Source organism: Falco naumanni, chromosome 5, assembly GCF_017639655.2.
Source record: "Falco naumanni isolate bFalNau1 chromosome 5, bFalNau1.pat, whole genome shotgun sequence".
NCBI classification, from domain to species: domain Eukaryota; kingdom Metazoa; phylum Chordata; class Aves; order Falconiformes; family Falconidae; genus Falco; species Falco naumanni.
Window position 1 is genome coordinate 71,222,433 of NC_054058.1, and position 24,097 is coordinate 71,246,529.

General features: G+C 48.7%; 1 protein-coding gene across 3 annotated transcripts; it reads right to left on the reverse strand.

Annotated features, from left to right (window-relative positions):
• Window positions 1-3,558: 3,558 nt before the first annotated feature.
• On the reverse strand, window positions 3,559-24,051 carry ANKRD16 (ankyrin repeat domain 16). Of its 3 annotated transcripts, none has more exons than XM_040596615.1 (9): window positions 23,889-24,051; window positions 21,917-22,267; window positions 19,429-19,649; window positions 12,242-12,284; window positions 11,066-11,174; window positions 9,251-9,412; window positions 6,036-6,114; window positions 4,508-4,710; window positions 3,559-4,215 (listed from the first exon to the last, which is right to left on the reverse strand). In XM_040596615.1, exons 2-8 carry the CDS (start codon window positions 22,255-22,257, stop codon window positions 4,550-4,552), a joined length of 1,116 nt encoding a protein of 371 aa, XP_040452549.1. In that variant the 5' UTR covers window positions 22,258-22,267; window positions 23,889-24,051; the 3' UTR covers window positions 3,559-4,215; window positions 4,508-4,549. The 3 variants fall into 3 exon arrangements, with proteins under 3 accessions (XP_040452549.1, XP_040452548.1, XP_040452550.1); XM_040596614.1 differs by having other exon boundaries at window positions 3,559-4,222; XM_040596616.1 differs by lacking the exon at window positions 23,889-24,051 and adding an exon at window positions 23,716-23,802 and having other exon boundaries at window positions 3,559-4,222.
• Window positions 24,052-24,097: the final 46 nt, after the last annotated feature.

Genomic DNA, 24,097 nt, shown 5'->3' on the forward strand with positions numbered 1-24,097 from the left:
TGTGTCTTGCACAATGCTTGTTCACATCCAGGTAAGAAAAAAAAAAAAAAGGTATCTGAATTTACAGGGTGTTGGTGGTGCAGAGCCATCAGCAGGAAAGCACAAAAGGAGCAAGCAGCACCAGCAGACAGGCAGTAAGGTGGTGACATTTACAGACTTAAGCAAAGCTTTTGACACTCTCCTGCATGACATCCTTGTCTCTAAACAAGAGACATATGGATTTGATGAATGGACCACGTGGTAGATAAGGAAGTGGCTGGATGGTCGCACTGAAAGAGTTGCGGTCAGCAGCTTGGTGTCCAAGTGGAGACCAGTGATGAGTGGCGTTCCTCAGGGGTCCATACTGGGACTGGCAATGTTCAACATCTTTGTCAGCTACACAGACGGTGGGATCGAGCGCACCCTCAGCAAGTTTGCCGATGATGCCAAGCTGAGTGGTGCAGTCAACACGCAGGAGGGAAGGGATGCTGTCCAGAGGGGCCTTGAGAGGCTTGAGAGGTGGGCCCGTGCAAACCTCATGAAGTTCAACAAGGCTAAATGCAAGGTCCTGCACCTGGGTTGGGGCACCCCCAGAGTCAATACAGGCTGGGTGGAGAATGGATTGAGAGCAGCTCTGAGGAGAAGGACTTGGGGATGCTGGTGGATGAGAGGCTCGACATGGCCTGGCAATGTGCACTTGCAGCCCAGGAAGCCAATCGTATCCTGGGCTGCACCAAACGTAGTGTGGTCAGCAGGTTGAGGGAAGTGATCCTCCCCCTCTGCTCTCCTTGAGTCCCCACCTGCAGCGCTGTGTCTGCTCTGGGGCCCCCGAGCATAAGAAGAACGTGGACCTGTTGGAGCAAGGCCAAAGGAGGCCATGAAGATGACAGAGGGCTGGAGCACCTCTCCTAGGCAGACAGGCTGGTAGAGCTGGGGCTGTTCAGCCTGGAGAAGAGAAGGCTCCAGGGAGACCTTAGAGCGGCCTTCCAGTACCTAAAGGGGCTTGTGAGAAAGATGGGGACAGACTTTTTACGAGGGCCTGTAGCAACAGCACAAGGGGAAATGGTTTTAATGTAAAAGAGGGTAGATTTAGATTAGTTATTAGGAAGAAACACTTTACTGTGAGGGTGGTGAGGCACTGGCACAGGTTGCCCAGAGGAGCTGTCACTGCCTCATCCCTGGAAGTGTTCAAGGGCAGGTTGGATGGGGCTTGGAGCAACCTGGTCTAGTGGAAGGTGTCCCTGTCCCTGGAAGGGGGCTGGAACTAGATGATCTTTACAGTCCCATCCAACCCAAACCATTTAATGATTCTATATGGAAGTACCTGCAGTAGAATATTGAGAGTGTCCTGGATGGAGGATGAGCAGGAAGGTCTGGCTGTGGAAGCAGCGGAAGGCAGGAAAAGAGATGGCAAAACAGTTGATGGTGATGCATCATGGTCAGCAGGTCCTCAGGCTCTTGGCTTACATCTACCAGCAGCTAGTTGGGACACCAGCATTGAGAGACAACAGCCAGAGAGTGAATCCTTGTAACTCACGGAGAAGGGGAATGGCACGGAGTGAAAATCACCACCAGCTCCTAAGAGGTACAAAAAGGAACATCCAAAACCAATACAGGATCGTCAACCTAAGAAGAGCCTAGGAGATGTGACGAGGATGCAATAGCTGCAGTCCCTCATCCTCTAGATCATCGGAAGGAAAATTGCTTGACCACCCAGGCATGCATTTCTTTGGTGCTTGGGAATTTGGGGAGGGAGGTGTGTGTGCAACCTCCAGAGCAAAATCTATTTAAAAGCAAAATGCCCTCCCTTCCTATAAGGTCTCCCAGCAAGCCTTGACAGCATTGCAACATGATTTCCTACCTATCCAGATGCTTCTGCTTACCCTGACTGTAGCTTGGCCACATCCAACAAGACGAAGGCACTAGGTCTTCTCTTCTGCGGCTGCAGGACCAGAGTATTTGCAGGGCCCCTGGCAACCGACGGCGCTGAAGATGGAAGAGGTGGCATAACAGGACAGCACCAAAGCTGTGCACCGGCTGCCAGGCTCGGCTCCAAGCTGCCTTCAGTGCCACGTGGCACAGAGCCCAGCTCCTGGGCTGCTTCCCCAGGGACCAGGCACCCAAGCTGTCTCTCTGTGTGAGACGTCTGCTGGGAATGAGATGGGGGTTCACACACACACAGAGTCTAGCACTGCCGAGCTCTTCCCAGCATTTTGCAGCACACTTTTGCAGGGCACAAAAGCGTCCTGACCCCTCACTCCAACCTTGCAGTGAGTAAGCAACAGCAGAAACAGCAAGACAGACAGCAAAGGCTCTTCCCCAGGATAATCTTGCAGGCATAAAGGTGAATACATGTTCCTTTTCTAACATCCTTTTGATCCTGATCATCTGTGATAACAACAGCCAGTTTGTTACTATGCATCTTTTTGTTGTCCGAGGGGCAGAATTAAAAGAAGGGTAAATAAAAGACAGTGCTGGAGACGTGCCAATACATTTTGCTTTTAGATGACAGCACAGTGTCTGAGCTTCCTGTCCCAGGTGGACAGGCCCTCTGCTACTGTCCAGAAGCCTTCAGAAATCATAAAGCACTTCCAAATTAATGTAAATTCCCTTTTGTGTTTTCAAGGTGTTTGCCATGGCCAGGAGAACTAGACAGACATTTGAAAACATTTTCACTTGCTTTCTCATAAAAGCTTAGACTCACAAACTGAGTTCGTTAGCAGGGATATTGAGGGGAAACAGCTACTTCATGGTTTGCTAAAATCATAAAGAGTGGGAATAAAGCAGGCGCTTGCATTTACTGGGTTGCAGTATTGCTGCTTGCTGTATGGAGGCCAGGGCTAGATTTATGTAAGGATTCGGGATCTTTAGAGGAATAAAGCCACTTCCTTGCCTGCCCAGGGGCTGATATGGCTCCCACCACTCTGCACTGTTAGTGCCTTCTAGCATTAATTTGTTTTTCCTACCTGGTGGAAAAGAACCTTCTTCATAAATGGAGAAACAAGACAGGGGAAGACTGGCAAAAAGCAGGTCTTTACAGGCATGTTTGGAAGAGTCTTAAGGTTCTACTGAACCCTGCTTCTCCGCTTCTTGCAAGCTATCAGCTCCCTCTGGCAGCCCCCCAAATTATTTTTGTGAGCACACCCCCTCTCTCTTCTCATGCAATGCAAGCTGGCAGAGGGGAGGAGGCCCTAACCCTACTCTAAAGGCTGTTTAACTGGAGAGGAGTGCAGCACTGCTGTCACTCTGGCTTAGGATTGTCACAGCAAATTCGGCTCCAGGGACTGCAGGGTGGGAATTTCTCAATCAAACAGAGCTCAGTATCGTCTTAAACCCAGCCGGGAGCACATCGGTCATGCATCAGACCATGACGTGATCACAACAGCTTGGGCAGAGCAAAACCTAGCTTGTTCTGTCATAGGCCTGTCTGATTTTTAGCATCTGTTATCACCAAAACTGCAGAATCCCATTGTTTTTTACATCTTGACATTACACGTAGACTGAGGTGTGCCACGTTTCTATGCAAATCTGAATTTATAATTGCAGATACATACAAATAAACCAAACAACTACAGCAGCTCTTACCTTTATGTGTATTCCAGGCTGTTAGAGACTTACTGGCTACATTAAATATTAAGGCATTTCTCCAAACACTTCAAAGAGCAGATTTTTTTCATTAGTGAGAAGTGCCAACAAGACTGTCTGGAATAACAAATACCTCTTTTTTAGTCTGATCCAAAGACCCTTGATGTCATCGCAAGGTTGAGGTCTTAGTATTCATTTCAGCAGCCTTTGGGATCAGGCTTGGGCTACAAAAAAGGATTTAAGAAGTTGATGCAGCTAGTACACTCCCCACACTTGTCCTCTGCAGCTCAAACCTGATGAGGGAAGAGTCCCCAAGGGCTCGCTCACACTGCACCGCAGCCAGCCCCTCTCAGGGGCTATTGAATGAGGTGGCTGCTTAAAGTGACTTCAGGTATTAGTGGAGAGCAAGTCCATTAAGGGCTATAAAAATCAACAAACCAGGTGGATCTTCTCCTTCAGGATGTCCAACCGTACAGAAACACCGCAGCAAGAGCTAGGCAGGCTCCAGGGGGCTGAAGCCATGCAGGTCCCCAGAAGGTCATCTAGCAGTGGCTCATGGGGCATCCTCCTTCAGTAATTATATATTGGGCAGCTGCAGTCTCAGCTATTTGGATGTGCTGGGTGCTGCACAAGAAGAGGTGAAGTTCCGCCCTGAAATTTGGAAGTGAAAGAACAGCCATAAATTTACAACAATGGGGTCAGTACAGGAGTGTGATAGCCCAGACCCATCACAGCCACTATTTGTTTGAGATAATCCTATTTAAAAAATGCTTTTCATGTCCATTATCTTTCTGAGATAATCCTATTTAAAGTACGTCTTCTCCTAAACATACTTTCCAAGTGTCAAGCTCGGTTTCCCTGCTCAATCCTTGGGTGAAAATCCCATCATTTTAAACAGGTGTTTGTCTAAATCTGAATAGTGGTTAAGTGATAACTCACGTACCACGCTGAAATAAAACAGGCTTCTCTTTTTCCCCATTACATCTCATGTGCTGATGTTTGTTTCCTGGAAAACCTGGATGACATCTGGCTTCCTCGCAAGCTGCCATGCCAGTGTGCCCGTGCTATCCGGGGCGTCCTGCAGCCCAGCGTGGAGCAGGATCCGTGCAGCATCTGCCTGCTGCCCAGCACACGCTGCATGCAGAGCTGTGGGGGAGACAAGATGTCAAGACAAGAGCTGAGATTGCCTGGCAAGTTTTGCCTCAGCCCACTTCTGACACAAACACTGGATTCCCCACAAAGGAAACCAAGTCAGTGGTGGGAACACACTCCCTGCCAGCTCACTTCAAGGTCGGGGAATAAATGAGAAAGGTTACTATGCACTGTGTGCAGCAAAAAACATCCCACAGTAAGAGGCTGAAATACTCCAGCCCAAGCCCCAGCTCATTCCATAGACCCCTCTGACAGCCAGCACACTGACTCAGCACGGCTCCAGCACAGTTAGGCAGTCCTGTTACACTTAGCTTGTGTAGCAGTATAAGCCAGTCGTTTTCTCCTGGTCTAACCCTGCACAGGGGTATCTTTCAATGCTGAGGGTCATTAGCTCCTGCTACAGGCTGGTGTTGACCATGAGGCATCCTGATTCCCATGGATAACCCATGCAGAAATCTTTGCAGAAGCAAAGTCTGGATGAGAAGCTCCCCAGGACGCAGGGATACAAAAGAACGCAGCAAAGATGCCAGGGAATGGGGCAGCCGAGGGGCGTGAGGAGCCACCACAAACATCCCAGGGTTGGACGAGTTCAGTGAAGCTCAAATTTACTCACTGAGGGGGTGGAGAGAGAGATGCTCACCGCTGAAGCGTGTTATTAAGCAAACCTGAAGACTGGGTAAGTTGCCAATTTTGGCAATGGCTGAAACCATTTTTATATACTTTTTGTGAGACACAGATGCTGATGCAAGAGATGCCTCAGACTCTCATGCTGGGAATGCCAACTCACTGGCATTACTATAGCAACTATATTTATGTTCAGGTTCGCTGTTATTATTTGCTCATAAGCCATTCCTAGGCAGTTTGCTAAGGAATTGAGCCTTAAGAGCTTGTGCAATCGTATTTGTCTGCTGACCCTAACTGTTTCAAACCAGTTAATTTCAACCAAATTTGATGGCAAGGTGGCAGTATCAAAGATCCTAAGCCCCTGGAAGTTTCATGCAAAATAAGCAGGTGGGTAAACAGGAAACATCATTTAGCATCTCTGTTCTTCCCCCAAGGGAAAGGCCCCAGTGCAGGCTCAACCACACCATAAAACATCAGGAAGTCCAGCAGCAAGAGCCAATGAATGAAAGCTGCAAAAAACCCCAAGCTTCACACGTCACACTGCTCCAAGAGCCTTTCGCATATGTGCATCTGTCATATCCTTGCATGCTCCACTGAGCAGACGCAGCACAGCCTGCTTTGGAGGCTGGGCTCATGTTACTGAAGCGCACTCTCACTGTCATATAAAGGGTGAACAAATAGCTCGGCAGCCTTACCAGAACGGCTCTTCCCATCCTTTGCGTGGACATCAGCACCAAGGGACAGCAGTGTCTTGATGGTGTGTGTGTGTCCTTCCTGCAGTGGTGAGCACAGGCACGTAGAATTCAGAATCAGCTCTGCACAATTTCTCACCTTTGCATTTAGCAAAAATAACATAGGCCTGAAAAGAAAGGAGGCCACAAGCGATCTGTCCCTAACTGCGTATGGCACCTAGAAGGGCACAGATGCAGATCTGCTCTGTCACAGTCAAATCTGGGGTTTCAAGGAGCTGCTCCAGGCTCTAGAGGACCTTACGGCAGCTGGAAATCAGGGTCAGCTGCCTGTAGCAGTGCAGATTGGGTCCATTAGCCAGGGATTGCCCAGGCACAGCAAACACAGCTGTCACCCCATGGGAACTGGCCAGAGAGGTGCCACCAGGCACCTTCTCCAGCACTTCCACTGGCAGCCCATGAGAAGATTCAGAACTTGGTCCTTGGTCAGTGTGCCTTGCATGTCCCTGACAGTAATTTTGACCCAGAGTCCAAAAAGGCAGCAAGTCTTCCCAGGAGCCTAATTCTCTCTGTGAACATTTAACACAATGCTTTAAAATCAAAAGTGTTCAATTAAGACCAACAGTGCTTAAAATCATGCTACAGTACAGAGCTGTCTCTGGTGGTGGTGGTACAGCCAAAGGCTGAGAGCGGTGCCTCGGCACGGCAGGTATGATAGACACACAACCCAGTTCAGCTCCAGGTAGGTGGATCTGCTCCCTTATGGTTTTCCTGATCATGGTCGACATAAACCCCTTTCCTTTGCAGAGCCAGGACCTTGAGGTGTGAGGATTGTCTCCCAGTATGGCTTTGCCAGTGGCTGTGGAGTTAATGCAGAAATGACCTCTGACAACTGGGTGACACAATCTAGAAATGTTTCTTAATAATAAATTAGTGCACTAATTTGCCAGCCAGTCTTGCCTTTGCCTCTCTAGCCTGTGCCTCAAATCAAGTAACTCAATTAAATTGCTTGTAACTTCAGCTGGCCACAGAGGTGTAGGATCCCTGTCTTACCTTTCATAACAGACATCTGGCTCTTAAAAGGACTACACATCAGGAAAAAGCTGTGTGTCCTCCTACACTGTAAATCCACTTCCAAGGACCACAGGGATCTAGAGTTGCTCTTACTGAGGTGTATTTCAGCTCAGAGAGCAGAACCTGTTACTGATGTGGACTGTTGAGCATCTGCCTGCAGTACCTTCAGGCACTGGCATTTCCTAAAGCGTTACTCCAGTATTTGTAATGCTCTGTGAGAAGACGCAGAATGCCACGCTTACACACCATCACGACCCACAGTGTCCTCTCTATATCTTTCCTCTGCCAGTAGTCAATTTTAAATGCTTCAGGGGAAAATGCAATACAGCCCCCACACCCATCCTCTCTGCACAAGCTTCTCTGTAAATAACCCCTCTCTCCCTAAATGACATGCATGATTTTGTAATTACTTCTTCAGTGCAATGAATTAGTCTTTGTCGTGTGGCATGAGAATGGAAGGCTCTTATTTTTATCCCAAACACCCACTCTTTTCCCCCATTATCGTACAACTCAGTAGCATCTTCCCCCCCTGCTCAAGACTCCCATTTCCCTGCTGCATGCACACCCCCTCTCAGTGGCAAAGACAGCAAGCCAGGAACTGCTCTAGCTGCCACAGCCTTGGCAGCAAATTGAGTTGAAAGCGTAATTTGATTTTCATGTATTTATAAATGCAAAGTAATAAGAAAAGAAGAAAAAAAAAACCATCAGCCAAACAAACGATGCTGTAAATATAAAGTGACACTGAGCCTCGGGAAGGAAGAGAAACCCATCAAATCACTCCCCAATCAGCTGCTCGCCAAGACAGAGCTGGGATCTTCTCCAAGGCACATTATATTCCCCAATAGCCTTGCTGTTAAATGTACCCTTGGCAACCAAAAGGGCTTTCAACATGGTTTCTCAGAGCATGAGGAAGGGAAGCTGGGAGAAAGGCCTCTTTTGTGGGAGCCAGCAAATGCCATGGCTGGGTCCTGCTGGAGGAGAATACTGTTGCCAGCACTCCCAGTAAGTGCCATTGATGCTTTTGTAGGAGTGGGGCGCTGGGATGCTGCTTCGTTCCCACTACAAGTCTAGACCAGGCTTTGAGTGCTGCATGTTTAAGCTCATGAGGTTTAACATGCAGGGATCTGCCCTGGCCACTGCTGCCAGCACGCTGCACACTGTGGTGCAACAGCACCAAGCAGAAGGGAGGCAACAGGTTCCCAGGAGGGATCCTGGTCAGCAGGGAGTCTTTTGGGATCTGCTTTTCACTCCCAGGGAATGCTGCGGGACTCACAGCCCACCAGGCCCCGCTTCCCACAGGCGTGAGATAGGAGGAAGAGAAAGCTCAAACAACTTGCTGCCTGGAATTCAAAACAAAACCTGTGCAAAGGACGCAGATAAGCACCTGGGAGCTCCCCCCATCTTTTCACCTCTCCTTTCTCACACCTGCCCACAGGCAGGCCAGAATCCAGCCTACTGGGACAAACAGTTGCTGTTTCACAGTGCATCAGCCGTCTTAAATCCAGCAAGCTGCTGCCACGAAGACTAGCTACTGACCCAATGGAACCCAATACCAGGGCTGAAGAAAGAGAAAGAAATCTGAGCAGCATTTCATCCACATCTGCCAAGCAAGTGAGAAGATGGTAGTGAAGAACTGTCACAGCTCATGAACTCAAGAACTACTACAGCTCCCTATAACTGGCAGGGTGGACACCCTTCAGGTATTGCACTTTGGTCCAAAGGCAGCAGACTGGAAGAGTGACACTCATCAGAGGTGTGGGTCAAGGCCCATCCAGAGCACAGCCAACTGGATGAGTGGCAAACAAGTTGAGTCCCATCACCACCTGCCTCTGATCCTGAACAGCCATGTGCCAGGCAGAAGGGTTTATTAACCCACAGCACAGTCACAGGCATGGGCAGGAGGGTGGTGAACACAGCAACTCAGACATCCACCATCACTCTGCAGACAGCTGGACTTAACAAGGGTCCAAACCCCTTTAAACAGAATATGGAACTGGTTAGGAGCAGATAGACCATAACAGAAGATAAGCTAGGAATGTAAATCCTCCATCAGTGGCAAATATGTAAACCAGTCTGTTTTAGATGACTGCCTGCAGCACACTAACTGGCAGAGACTTTGTAGAGGGAGCCTGGGAACAGGGACAAACCTTGGCTGCGTAGTGCAGTGCTGTGAGCTGGAAGGCCACTGCTTTCCCATTGACATCAACACCCAGCTCAGAGACAAGGAACTGGATGGTTTCATCCTGGGCCGTGACAGCTGCCCGGTGCAGAGGTTGAGCGCCCAGCGCATCCACAGCTGTAGGACAGGCCTGGAATGAGGGAGGAGGGAAAGTGAAAGCCATCAACAGCCTGGCCAAACCTTCAAGGACCATCACTAGCCTGAGCAGAATCACATCTGCTTGCCACGGCCATGGTGATGGCAGTGAACACATGGGATGTCACCAGCAGATTCACTGCAGTTGACAGCACCATGATTTGCAGAACAGAGCCAGCTCTCTGCTGAGCTTGTTAAGGGATAAGCAAATCCAGTACCAAAAAAGAACAGAGCCCCCTCTCTCTTCTGCTGGAGCACCTATGACCAGTTTAAACTCTTTAAACCCACAAGAAACAACTCATCTCCAACCTTTGTGCCGGTGGAGAAGGATTTGGACACAGGTCAAGGGATGGAGATGGGTGGATGACCTCATGAAATCTCTTCTGTGAGTTTCTGAATGTGAGCCACAAAGACATAAAATCAAGAAAAGTAACGGAAGTAATACACAGTGCAGTCATCTTAAAAGGATATAATCCAGCCTCTGAAGTCTAGTGGGCCTGACTCATGGTTTTATAAAACCTAGAATGTAGCAACACTGCCATTAGCATTTCCAGTGGTGCTTCATGGCAGTAAGCCAGAGCTCCACAACGAGGAAATTAAATCAACTATTCCATCTTCTTTGCCTGAAATGAGACTAAAAACTTAAGCAAACTTCACAAATGTTTTCTCATGTAAGGTCCAGATGAGTCAAGACAAACACATGAAAGTTTCCAGAAGCCAATAAGCATCTATGCACTCAAATGTAACCTGGGCATCAAACCATCTCTGGTGGGTGAAGCGGTGTGTTACAGCTGAGTAAATCTAAAGCCTGTGATCTTGAGAAGTGTGGTGTCACATTCCCTGGCCCACTCCATGCTATGCTGGGGGCTCAGCCAGCCCATTCAAACTGCCAGCATGGCACAAACAGATTCACTGGTTCTGCCATGCTAGCTTTCTGCCAGGCGAGCAAGGTGCACTGATTCAGCAGTGTCCGATGAACACCAGAGCTGGTGCAGAGGAGAGGCAAAGTATGTAAGAAGGGAGGCACAAACCCACCTCCGTGAGAATCAGCCAGCAGTTGGACTCCAACCATTTCACACTGATTCAGCAGTCAATAAATAAGGCAGTGGTCTGGTTCCTGCTGCACACAATTGGCTCCTATGACATCCCTTTTACACCTTGTATGGTGGAGGAAATCAGAGATTACTGGGAGACAACATGGCTAGCAGCAGCTGCCATGAGAGGAGGGGGCCAGAGATGAGCTACTGCCAGCACAGCCAGATGCCTCCATGATAGCAACCCTCTACACTGCCATGAGAACCTCCACACTGAGCCATGGCACTCCCAAGTGTTGGTCTTGGCTTGGACACAGCTGCCCCTGCAGCGCTGGCCAAGTCCTGTCCCCTCCTGCCTTGTGTCTTCATCCCCCTTCACCAGCTATGGGGACATGTCCTTGCCCCAAGACAAGATCTTCACCATGAGCTGAGTCCTGGTGGCCTTACTCAGCAAAACCTTGCTCATCTCCAGGGGAAATTTGCCTTCCTTCGCAATTAATTTATTTACAATTTGGGAACTTGCTTCTTTACAAAATGGTTGTATTGAACATGTGGATTGCCTGTTCTGCCAGTTCCAGGTCCTGGAGGAGGGAGATGAAGTTTTTGGCACCTACCTGGTGTTTTTCCAGGAGCAGGCGGGCAATGTTGACATGTCCGTTCTGGATAGCATCCATAAAGGGAGTGACTCCACATTTGTCTCTACTGTCAGGTTTGTACTGGCACCTGGGAGAGAAGACAAATGCCATTACAGAGTTGTTGGTGGCTCCAAATTCCTTACTGCACTGGTTGCTTTGCATTGGTGGGGCAGGAGACTATCAGCAGATAGGATCTGAAATGGCATACATACAGTCTGTCTGTAGACCATGCATAAACCTGTCTCTGTGCTTGTCCTGGGGTACAGTCTGCTGGGGTTTTTTGGGTCAGAAATCTGGTACTCAGCTGGCACAGCTTGCTTGGGCCACAGGAAAGCCAGGGCTCTACACATCATTTATATTTTCACTGCCCCCTGAACAGAGGAACTCTAGAAGGGGTCAGGTGTGCATGGGCAGAGGGGAAAACCATATCCTTATGTAGCAATGCCACATACAAAATCAAAGCCCACAGGTCTCAGTCAGGTTAAAGTTCCATTGAAATGAGAGAAGACTGAATTAAAATTGAAAGCCTGGCTCAAATCACAGGGCTATGTTTATGCTGGGCCAAGCATGGACAGGAATTAACAAGGCTGGGATGAGTTGGCTCATGGGAGCTGCAGCTAGCAGCAGCTGTGATGCCCAAGGAAAGCTGCTCCGGCTCTGGCAGTGGGCAGTGCTGGTCAGGAAGGTAACAGGGTCAGGATGACTGGGCACGGGCTGAATTAAAGCCACTTCACAGCTGTCTCTCAGGAGCCACAGCCTGAAAATAAAGCCTGGAGGCTAAGTCCAGTCAAGAGGAGCTGCACCTAGAACTGAGCTGTCAGAAAACTGTTTTGTTGTTATCATATGGCGTCAGACACATTGGAGGCAACGGGAATGAATCAGCACAGAAAAAGTGCCGAGTTATATAACTGGGGTTTATGTCATAGGGAAGTCAGAGCCCATCCAGAGTGCATCCTTGCCTCAAAGGCCCCTAACCAGCTGTGAAAAACCCGGAGGAAACAGAGATGGCCTCGGGATCGCATGCAGGGCAGCTGTGCAGCCAGGCTTCACGAATGGCATAAACTCTCTTTGTGTCCAGGCGGCTGGAACAAGCCTGGCAGAGCGAGGCAGGGGAGAGTAAGGAGGCAGAGGCAGTGCTGGAGGAAGCCTGCTTACCGCTCCAGGAGCAGCTCCACAACATCAAAACAGCCATGCATTGCTATGAAAGAAAGAAAATGCACGGTTAATTTATGTTTTCGTACCACTGTCTGCCTACAGTGAAATATAATCAGGTTTCTGACCCTTTTGTCTTACTCAGGATGAGGGAAGAGGTTCCAAGAGGCTTTACATTCAAAGCTTTTGATTATTATTTTTTTAAATTAAAACACTGCCTCCAGACCTCAAGCCTTCCGTTCCCCTGATCCTACAGGAAAACACCAGATAAAACAGGGAAAAGGCATGTACATAGGCACCATTTGCCTCTACCTGCAGAGTACATACATGACAGTGTACACACAATTAAGCTGACACAAAGATCTTTTCTTGCAAGTATTTGTTAATCCCTGAAGTGAAATCTGTGAGAAGCAAAATTAACACAAAGCTCTCTGCTGGTGAACAGCTGGATGGCATTTTCACCCATTCTCAGCCACTCAAGACTACCCATCACTCCCATCTCATCATCCTAATGAAGTATCCTCACCCAGACATCATCTCAGAGGAAAAACAACAACAGTGGGGGAGGATCTGAACATCATGCACTGAAATATTCTCTCCCTTTTTTAAAAAACACATCATATTACAGCAACGTAAGGACAGCCTTGGTCTGGCTTTTTTTTCTGCAGGTCATTTTGCAAAACAAATTAAATATACTAAAGAAAAAAAATATTAAACCAAGCCCAGAGCTGCTACATCAGGCTATTTACTCTCTATGATGGAAGAAGGGCCCCTGGCAAGTATGTGTTACCAGCAATAACCTTCAGACACAGCTACACAATAGATGCTCTTTGAAAGCTCCATGAGGGGTTCCCATCCTCCCAGATCTTGGCTGTTTGCTCCTGCTGCCTGCCTGTTTATCACCCCTTCACCTGACCTGATGTAAATACAGGCAGAGTCACAGTGTGAAAAGGATTTTCGAAATGGAGGCTTTAAAAAACCCAAGCTATGTGAAGAAAAACCACCCTGAGCAACATGATTACACCCTTTAACAGCAACAGAGACACAAGAAAGCTGCAATGCTCAGTTGCACTCCACTTCCTCTAATTACATCTCCCCCACTCTCTTGCCTCGGGCTACGGATATATGAAGCAGCAAAGCTTAAGGAATCAACTTGAAAAAAAAATTGCAGGGGGGAGAAAATTAGCCATCATCTATACAGAGATAACTGTGCCAGGAAGCCAGCTGGACTGGTCACGGGTTAATGTGTTCATATCCACACCCTTGGGATGTAAACTCATTGAGACAGTGGTGGTTCATCTTGACATGATTTCCCTCGGCAGCTCCAACATAGTATCCAGCATCATCTCTGGCCTCTTGCCTGTGCCTCAAAAGCTGTGTCTGTGTAACTGGGCTTCATGGTGGTGTGCTGGTACTAGCACCCACTGAGCAGCAGCCTCCAGCATTGTCCTGTGTTAAAATTATGCTGGGGGTAAAGCTCCAGCCCTTCCCACTGCCCAGTCAGCTCTGCACTGGCTGCTGCTCCACCAACGTGTTGTGCAGGGTCTAATCTGGGTAAGTAAAATGACCAGAAATAAACACAAATCATGGGTTGACAGTTTTGCTACATGAAAACTCAAACACAGGAGACAACACCTCTATGAAGCAGTGAGAACGGGGCACTGGAACCTACCATCACTGGCTGTACCCCCATATCCCGAGTGCTACAAGGCAGGAAAGAGATTTTCAGATCAAGGTCAAAGGGTCCTTTTCCTGAGGACAGTCCTCACCCTGCTCCTGACCCTGTCCCTAGACCCTTATCCCCCAGATCCCAGCCCAACATCCACCTCTCTGCATGAAAGGGCTGTGAGCCCAGCCTGCCAGGCCAGACACAGAAACACAATACCTGGCATTGAGCAGGGACTAAAGAATGCACAAATAAATGAGGATTAGCCATTTCTCATTCAGGCAATCTGCTCCTTGCCGCCCAACCCAAAACACAAAATCATAAAATGGTTTGGGTTGGAAGGAACCTTAAAAATCAGCAAGTTCCAGCCCCCTGTCATGGGGCCAGGACACCTTCCACTAGACTAGGTTGCTCCAAGCCCTGTCCAACCTGGCCTTGAGCGCTCATAGGGATGGGGCAGCCACAGCTTCTCTGGGCAACCTGTGCCAGTGCCTCACCACCCTCACAGTAAAGTGTTTCTTCCTAATAACTAATCTAAATCTACCCTCTTTTACATTAAAACCATTCCTCCTTGTCCTGTTGCTACAGGCCCTACTAAAAAATTTTTCCCCATCTTTCTTACAAGCCTCCTTTAAGTATTGAAAGACCACTCTAAGGTCTCCCTGGAGCCTTCTTCAGGCTGAACAACCTCAGTTCTCTCAGCCTGTTGTCCTAGGAGAGGTGCTCCAGCCCTCTGGTCATCTTCATGGCCTCCTCTGGACTTACTCCCAACAGGTCCACGTTCTTCTTATGCTCGGGGCCCCAGAGCAGACACAGCGCTGCAGGTGGGGACTCAAGAGAGTGGAGCAGAGGGGGAGGATCACTTCCCTCAACCTGCTGGCCATGCTGCTTTTGATGCATCCCAGGATACGATTGGCTTCCTGGGCTGCAAGTGCACATTGCCAGGCCATGTCGAGCCTCTCATCCACCAGCATCCCCAAGTCCTTCTCCTCAGAGCTGCTCTCAATCCATTCTCTGCCCAACCTGTATTGATTCTGGGGGTTGCCCCAACCCAGGTGCAGGACCTTGCATTTAGCCTTGTTGAACTTCATGAGGTTTGCACGGGCCCACCTCTCAAGCCTCTCAAGGCCCCTCTGGACAGCATCCCTTCCCTCCTGCGTGTTGACTGCACCACTCAGCTTGGCATCATCAGCAAACTTGCTGAGGATGCGCTCGATCCCACCGTCTGTGTAGCTGACAAAGATGTTGAACATTGCCGGTCCCAGTATGGACCCCTGAGGAACGCCACTCATCACTGGTCTCCACTTGGACATAGAGCTGTTGACTGCAACTCTTTGAGTGCAACCATCCAGTCAATTTCTTATCAACCAAGTCGTCCATTTGTCAAAAGAGACCTATGTCTCTCTTGTTTAGAGACAAGGATGTCATGTGGGACAGTGTCAAAAGCTTTGCACAAATGCAGACAGATGATGTCAGTTGCTGTTCCCTCATCCACCAATGCTGTAACCCCCATTGCAGATGGCCACCAAACTTGTCAGGCACAATTTGCCCTTGGTGAAGCCATGCTGGTTATACCAATCACCTCCTTATTTTCCATGTGCCTTAGCACAGTCTCCAGGAGGATCTGCTCCATGATCTTCTCAGGCACAGAAGTGAGACTGACTGGTCCGTAGTTCCCAGGACTTCCTCATTTGTCTTTATAAAAATGGGGGTTATGTTTCCCCATTTTCAGTCACCAGACTGCCATGAGTTCTTAAATACGATGGACAGTAACTTAGTAACTTCATCTGCCAAATCCCTCAGGACACGTGGATGCATATCATCAGGTCCCATGGACTTGTGCACCTTCAGGTTCCTTAGATGGTCTCAAACATGACCTTCTACAGTGGGTGAGTCTTCATTTTCCCAGTCCCTGCCTTTGCCTTCTGCAACATGGGTGGTGCAGCTGGAGCACTTGCTAGTGAAGACTGAGGCAAAAAAGTCATTGAGTACCTCAGCCTTCTCCATGTCCTGGGTAACCACATCTCCCCTTTCCTTATGGAGAAGGCCCACATTTTCCCTACCCTTCCTTTTATCACCAACATGCCTATAGAAGCTTTTCTTGTTGCCTTTGACATCCCTGGCCAAATTTAATTGTATCAGGGCTTTAGCTTTCCTAACCTGATCCCTGGCTGCTCAGTTACTCTGTATTCCTCCCAGGCTACCTATCCTTGCTTCCATCCTCTGTAGGCTTCCTTCTTGTGCTCAAGTTTGTCCAGGAGCTATTTGTTCATCCATGAAGGCCTCCTGGCATTTTTGACTGACCTCCTCTTTGCTGAGACACATTGCTCCTGAGCTTGGAGGAGATGATCACTGAATATTAACCAGCTTTCCTGGGTCCCTCTTCCCTCCAGGGCTAAGGCTGCCCTTGAGCTTCACATTAGCACCCGCTCCTTGTTGGTGAGAGCAAGGTCCAGCATAATACCTCTCTTCATTGGCTCCTCTATCACTTGCAAAAGGAAGTTACCATCAACACATTCCAGGGACATCCTGGATTGCTTATGCCCTGCTGTGTGGTCCCTCCAACAGATACTGAGGTGGTTCAAGTCCCCCACAAGGACCAGAACTTGTGAATGTGAGCCAGTTCCTATCTGTCCATAGTGGGCCTCATCCGCTCCGTCTTCCTGGTTGGGCAGCTTGTAGCAGACCTCCACTACCACGTCACCTGTCCCTGCCTTCCCCTTGATTCTGACCCACAAGCTCTTGGTCAGCAACTCATCCAGACCCAGGCAGAGCTCCATGCACTCCACCTGGTCACTGACATAGAGGGCAACACCCTCTTCTTGTCTCCCTGGCCTGTCCTTCCACCCCAATGCTCCAGTCAAAGGAGTCATCGCACCCCATCGTCTCTATGATGCCAGTAAGATCGCAGCACTGCAAGCATGAGCATATCCCTAACTCCTCTTGTTTATTCCTCATGCTATGTGCATTTGCATAGAGGCATTTAAGTTGGGCCCCCGATGAACTGACTTAATGGCTGGAATTTCTTTGTGCTGCTCTTCAGGTTCTCTCCTGCTGACCTGTCGGGGCTATGGGCATCTATTACTGGCACTGACATCAAACTGGTAGGAGTGGGATGCATCGAGGTTCCCCTCTCCTAAGATTAAAGCCTTCTTCACCAGCTTGGATAGCCTAGGGCCGAAGATGCTCTTCCCCTTCTCTGACAGATGGACCCCATCAGCCCCCAGGAGACCAGGTTTCTCAAAGCAAGTCCCACATCAAACAACTGATCAGCTATTTTGCATTCACAGGTCAAGTACAAGGACTAAGGCACAGCCAGTGTCCCTGGGCTGGGGCTGTCACTGCTGATGAGCACAGTGTGATGGACAGGCAGCTACTGGGGGCTGAAGAAGTAATGAGAATGACAGTCAAGGAGCAACATACCCAACAGATTAATTACAGCACAGCAGGGGTCTCCTCACAATACCTCAGGTCTTTCCAGACAATCAATCCTTATTATATTCTTTGGGAAATGGGTTTAGGTAGCTGCAGGTTTGAGCGGTGAGTCCCCATGCTCATTGCTCCCGCAGAGACACTGCCAAGCCCTGGGACACACAGCTTAATCCTCACCCAGGGATGGGGCATGTTTCTGATTAAGGTCAGCAACCCCCTCCAGCCCTGCCCCTGCTCCACAATGTCACCCTCACTTGGCCTCACACACCTCTCCCTTCACTCACTCGCTTCCTTCATCATCCACTCTCACTGCCATCTCTGGGGAGCAGAGTTAAGGGGATTTAAGCTGTGGGAAGACCCATGCTTTACCTGTACTGCCTAACTTGCACAGGTCTGTGGGTAACCAGACCTGATACTCTGTAAGGGGCAATGAGACACAGTAGGACAAACTTAAATCTGCATTAACAGATTTTTTGTCTGTTCAACTTATTAAGACTCAGAGAATGTAACTGAGGCACACCATGTGCATCATTCCTAAATTAAGATGAATTACTCCATCTCAAGGACAAAAGAGTCAGAAAGCCAAAAACCAAATCCAAACCGCCTCTGGGTCACTGTTCACCTAACCATGCCATTGTGCTCCCCACCAGGCCTGACATCTGTGGTTCTTCACACCAGTTCACTCCCTTTATATCTCTTGTTAAACCAATGAAAGGGGCAGAGAAGGGGAATTGGACATGGTGGGCTCCAACCCTAACAACAGCCCCTGTGTATCCCCAGTAGACTACCCCTTCCCTTTGCAGAAAGGCACTCTGGATTTCATGGAATCACAGAATGGTTTGGGTTGGAAAGGACCTTCAAGGTTATAGTTCCAGCCCCCTGCCAGGGGCCAGGACACCTTCCACTAGACCAGGCTGCTCCAAGCCCCATCCAACCTGGCCTTGAACACTTCCAGGGATGGGGCAGTGACAGCTTCTCCGGGCAACCTGTGCCAGTGCCTCACCACCCTCACAGTAAAGAGTTTCTTCCTAATAACTAATGTAAATCTACCCTCTTTTACTTTAAAACCATTCCCCCTTGTGCTGTTGCTACAGGCCCTACTAAAAAGTCTGTCCCCACCTTTCTTACAAGCCCCCTTTAAGTACTGAAAGTATTGAAGTATTTCTCACCACTAGATACTAACTTCTTAAGAGCAATGTGAGAATACCAAAACCTGTGATGCTTCTTCTGGAGGGTATGCCTAGAGACCCCACAGCTCTTCAGATTTGCCATTATGACCTAACCCACCAAGCATTCAGACAAAAATTTAGTATTTCAAGATGTATGTCTCTTACAAAAACTGACAACAAGACTATAAACCTAAGTGGTAAAAATGTCCATCAACAGGCAGATCCCAAAAGGTGCCTTGCAGCAGCTCTAATGCTTTTAGGACCTTTACAATGCCAGGATACGCTTGGAGTCTCACACATATTCCAAGTGCAATTTGCAGCTTTATATACCAGCAAGGAAAAGTGTATTGCAATGTGTTCTGAGCTGCAGGAGCTTGGATGTGTCTGTCACAGGGAGATAGAGACAGAGATGAACTCTGGTCCAAGGAGGCCAAAGTCAGTGGGTGATCCCGAGTGCCCCTGGGATGGATCTACCACTCCCAAGAGAACATCACTGTTACGCACCACAAAAACATGCTTTGAGTACAGGCAAAATCCAGTGAAATGGGAACTGAGGACACTTCAACCTCACAAGCTTAGTCTTTGGCACATCATTAAGAAAACTTAAGCCTAATTCTTGCTCTTTATTTATCTGAAAGCAATTAAAACAAGTGGCTGTCCAGAGGTGAAACCCTGCAAAGATGCAACAGAGCACCATTAACAGGCTGATGTTCACAGAGGTGAGCTCCCACTAATGACCACCACCAGCCTCTTTTCACTTCATTTCAGCAATTTAATATTTAACTGTTTCCCTCTGTTTTTGTATCAAGACAGATCACGCTTTGCTTCTCTAAACTAAACATGAACTGAAACAGCCCCTTTTATTCCCTGCTGCCACAGCCCACTCTTACAACTTGTCTGGTGGCAAAGGGACCCTCTTTTACCTGCTGTGTGCAGAGGTGTTCTCTTTATTGTGCTCTCCGTGTCCCAGCTGCCTGGGGATACGTCCAGCAGGTACCGGAGGACCTGGGGATGGCCTTCCCGGCTCGCGATGTGGAAGCAATTCCAGCCATCCTTATTCTTCAGCAGTAGGTTGGCTCCATGCTCCACGAGAACTTTGATCACCTCCAGGTTTTGCCTAGTGCAAGCCATCATTAGGGGAGTCCTGAAAGAATGATGAGGCAAACATAATAACCAGAGAGACAGTGCTGTAGGAACCTGATGGCTTTTGTTCCAACGTTTGAGCATGAAGCATGATTTAAAGTTGTCTGTAGCACCAACTGGCCTGTCTAATAAAACACAGTAGCTCAGTGCCAGGTGTGATGAGCAAGCCAGAGGGAAAATTAACATGCTAAAACCACTCTGAGGTAGTAGGCAACTTTGCTGGCTAAAGGCAAAAACCTTCTCCAAGCCTGAGGCTAAATTTATTGTTTCACCTGGATTCAGATGCTTTGAGGCTCACCACATTCTGCATGTGAACCCATGAGATCTTACAGCACTGCTTTGTCATGCCGGTAATATGAGGTCTGGACTTCTGGGGACTGTTGAGACAAAGCTGTTAACATCAGTGTTTCCTACCCCAGCCAGCACCCAGACAGGCAGCTGTGGCTGCAGGCAGCAAACCACAGACAATGCTGCATCTCCTGGCAGTAAAGCATGACTGTACCAGCAAACACCACTCTAGAACACTTCTGATGCAGACCAGCTGGCCTGAGAGTGAAGCTTTTCACAGTTTTGTCCTGTTTGGCATGTCTGGGAACAACCTTTGATATTTAAAAACATAAAATGCTCTAGTTGTAAAGATAGGAAGAGAGCGCTGAGAAGGAAGATAAAATCTCCAGCAAGATTTTCAAAAAGAGATTAGACATGCATCTGCTGGGGATGACAAGGTAGAGCTGAGCCTGGAGCTCTGTGTTTCCTGCAGCTGTTTCTGTACGGTGCCTCAGATCAGTGTATATTTTCAATGCAAATGAGACTTTGTCCAAGGGCTGGGACATGCACTAGCAAGCACGTAACTCCCTGTTTTTAATCCATGGATGGAAGGGTACTGCAGGCCTATCACACAAAACCAGGCTCGCGTAAACGCCTGCTTGCTTGCAGCTCAAGATCTCTGCCTCCCTCTGCTCCCCCTGATGTCAGCACGACGCTGGCACAGCCTTGAATTGCGAGGACTGGGATGCTGCCTTTGTATTTATGTTAGTTCAGCTTCAAGACGACCTCCCCCGACTTTAATTTGTGGGCTGGGAAGAATCTTTGCTTTCTTTTGCAAGGTGGTACACAGAAATCTCCACCCCCCCAAGAAGAGAATCTAATATTAATGAGGCCTGCTGCCTGATGGTGGATTAGGCTTTATTTTTTACTCCCAATTCTCATTCCCTCATCATTTGCTTACGTGTTATCCACATGGCAGGCAAACAAAAGCCCTAAAGAAACCAGTTGTTTCTTGGGTTGTTGAGGCTGTTGCTATTATATCAGTAGCAAATCTGACCTGTGAGGCTGTTTGTTGGGGGGAGACAGGAGTAAAACTTACTTTTTATCTAACTTCAGTTTCTGAAGACCAGGACACAAAAATATGAATCAGTACCACTGATTCCCATCAAACAAGGGAATGGGGAAGAATAGCTGCAAATGAAAGCTTTTAAATTGGATCTTCTAATGAAGCAGTAATTTACAACTTCTACAACGAACAGTGGGAAATTAGTGATAGGGCTGTAATTTAGCCCAGCAAGCCAACCGTATCCTGGGCTGCACCAAAAGCAGCATAGCCAGCAGGTCGAGGGAGGGTTCTCCCCCTCTGCTCCACTCTGGTGAGACTCCACCTGCAGCGCTGCATCTGCTCTGGGTCCCCCAGCATAAGAAGGACACGGACCTGTTGGAGTGAGTCCAGAGGAGGCCACAAAGATGATCAGGGGGCTGGAGCACCTCTCCTAGGCAGACAGGCTGAGAGAGGTGGGGTTGTTCAGCCTGGAGAAGAGAAGGCTCCAGGGAGACCATAGAGTGGCCTTCCAGTACCTAAAGGGGGCTTGTAAGAAAGATGGGGACAGGCTATTTAGTAGGGCCTGTAGCAACAGCACAAGGAGGAATGGTTTTAATGTAAAAGAGGGTAGATTTTAGATTAGTTATTATGAAGAAACGCTTTACTGTGAGGGTGGTGAGACACTGGCACAGGTTGCCCAGAGAAGCTGTGGCTGCCCCATCCCTGGAAGTGTTCAAGGCCAGGCTGGACGGGGCTTGGAGCAACCTGGTCTAGTGGAAGGTGACTTGCAGGGCAGGCTGGAACTAGACGACTTTTAAGGTCCCTTCCAACAGAAACCATTCTGTGATTCATGACTCTAAATGACAGTTCCTGCAGTCACACTCCCACCTTCTCTTCTGCATCCAGACCCCTTTCAGATATTGCTCTGATCATGGCAAAGCAAGCCAGCGACCTACCAGTCTGCCTTTTTCAAGCAGTCTACGTTCGCGCCTTTCTTCAGGAGGTAGGAGACACACTCCCCGTGGCCCATGGAGGCTGCTTCGTGGAGGGGTCTTTTGTAGTCACTATTGAACACCTCAATATCCATCCCCAGCACCTCTACCAGGTAGGCAAGGACATCCTGGTGCCCATATCGGGCAGCGTGGTGCAGCAGTGTGTCCCCTGAGCGCCCATAGCGCCGGCTCTGCACCTCTGTGCTCAGCATGCTGTCTGGACCCAGCTCATCCCGGAGGAGGTCCAGCCGTCCCTCCTGCACCAGCCGGAGGAGTAGCCTTGGCCGAGTCTCCCCCTCCGCCATGGCTAGAGATCTGAAAGAAAGAGGCAGAAAACAGGATTATGGTTTCAAACTGCATGAATACAATGCCTGCTCCCTAGGTCTGTTTACCTCCAGGAAAACAGAATCCAGCCTCTACCTCCAGAAAAAGAGAAATTTCCTTTTCCCTTAGCACATCCACAAACAGGCCTCTCAGGATAACCAAAAATTTCCTTTTTCCCCTCCACAAAAGCTCCTGGAAACTGGCCTCCCCTTCAGAAAAAACAGACATTTCCTCTCCCCTTAGGAAATCCAGGAACTGGCCTCCCTCTCAGAAAAAGCAAATTCCGTTTTCCCTCAGGAAAACCGGGAACCAGCCCCTCCCTCAGTAAAACTAAAAATTTCCTTTTCCCTTGGGAAAACCAGGGACTGCTCTCTCCTTCCAAAAACCAAGAAATTCCTTTTCCCTTAGGAAAACCAAGATCCAACCTCTCTCTCAGGAAAAACAGAAATTCCCTTTCCTGCACAGGAAAAAAAGAAATTTCCTTTTCCCTTCAGAAATCCAGGAACCAGGTGCTCCCCCCAGAAAACCAGACACTTCCTTCTCCCTCCAGAAAACCAGAAACTGGCCTGTCCTTTAGGAAAAACAGAAACTCCCTTATCCCTTAGGAAATCCATGAATTTCCTTTTCCCTCTGGAAAACCAGGAACTGGCTTCTGCCTCTGGAAGAACATAAATTTTCTTTCCCTTCTGAAAAAAAACAGAAGTTTCTTTTTCACTCAGGAAAACTAGAAACCAGCCTATTACTCAGGAACACCAGGAATTTTCTTTTCCCTTAGGAAATCTGTAAAATTACTTCTCCTTCAGTAGAACCAGAAATTTCCTTTTCCTTCAGGAATGCCAGAAACTGACCTCTTCCTCAAGAAAAAGCAAAAATCACTTTCTCCTCAGGAAAAGCAGAAATTTCCTTTTCCATCACAAAAACCAGAAACCCAACTCCCTGTCCAGAAAAATGAGGCATTTTCTTTTCCCTTAGGAAAAACAGACAATTCCTTTCCACTCAGGAACCAGTCTTTTCCTCCAGAAAACCAGTAATTCCCTTTTCCCCTCCAGGACTGTCAGAAACTGGCCACTCCTTCAAGAAAATCAGAAATTTCCTTTCCCTTTAGGAAAACCATAAATTCCCTTTTCCCTTGGGAAAACAAGGAACTAGCAGCTCACTCAGGAAAAGCAGAACTTTCCTTTTCCATCTGGAAAACCAGGAACCTGTCTCTCCCTCAGGAAAACAACAAACCAGCTTCTCCCTCTGGAAGAATCACAAATGCCCTTTCCCCTTAGGAAAACTAGAAAATTCCCTTTCCTCTGAGGAAAAGCAGAAACCAGCTGCTCCCTCAGGAAATCCAGAGATTTCCCTTTCCGACAGGAAAACCTGAAATTTTCTATTTTCTACTGGAAAATTACTGATTTTCTTTTCCCTCGGGAAAACCTGAAACCAGCCTATACCTCAAGAAAGCCGGTAATTTCCTTTTTCCCTCCGGAGAACAGGGATTTCCCTGTTCCCTCAGGCAAGCCAGGAACCGGTCCTCCCCCCGGCTGGGGCCCCGCCACGTTCCCCCCCCCCAGCTCACGCCGCGGCGGGCCCCGGCGCAGGCCACCCCCCGGCGGTTAGAACCCACCGGCGCTCTGCTGGGCTAGCGTGACGTCACGCGTGGCAATACGTGGCAGCGTGATGTCACCCCCGACAGAGAGAGGGTGACGGCAAACAAACTCCGGGAAGGTTTCTCTCGGCCCCAGCAGCGTTTCCCCCCTCCTCGTCCGAACCCGGAAGAGCCGCGCCATTGGGCACATCGGTCTCGGCGCGTTCTCTGATTGGCCTGTGGGGCGG

Coding starts and splice junctions, on each gene's coding strand:
- ANKRD16 (XM_040596615.1), bottom strand. CDS start 22,257: ATGGCGGAGGGGGAGACTCGGCCAAGGCTACTCCTCCGGCTGGTGCAG. Junction 12,285..19,428: donor AACACCTCTGCACACAGCAG/GTAAAAGAGGGT, acceptor TTTCTTTCATAG/CAATGCATGGCTGTTTTGAT. Junction 6,115..9,250: donor CACTGCACTACGCAGCCAAG/GTTTGTCCCTGT, acceptor TCACCACTGCAG/GAAGGACACACACACACCAT.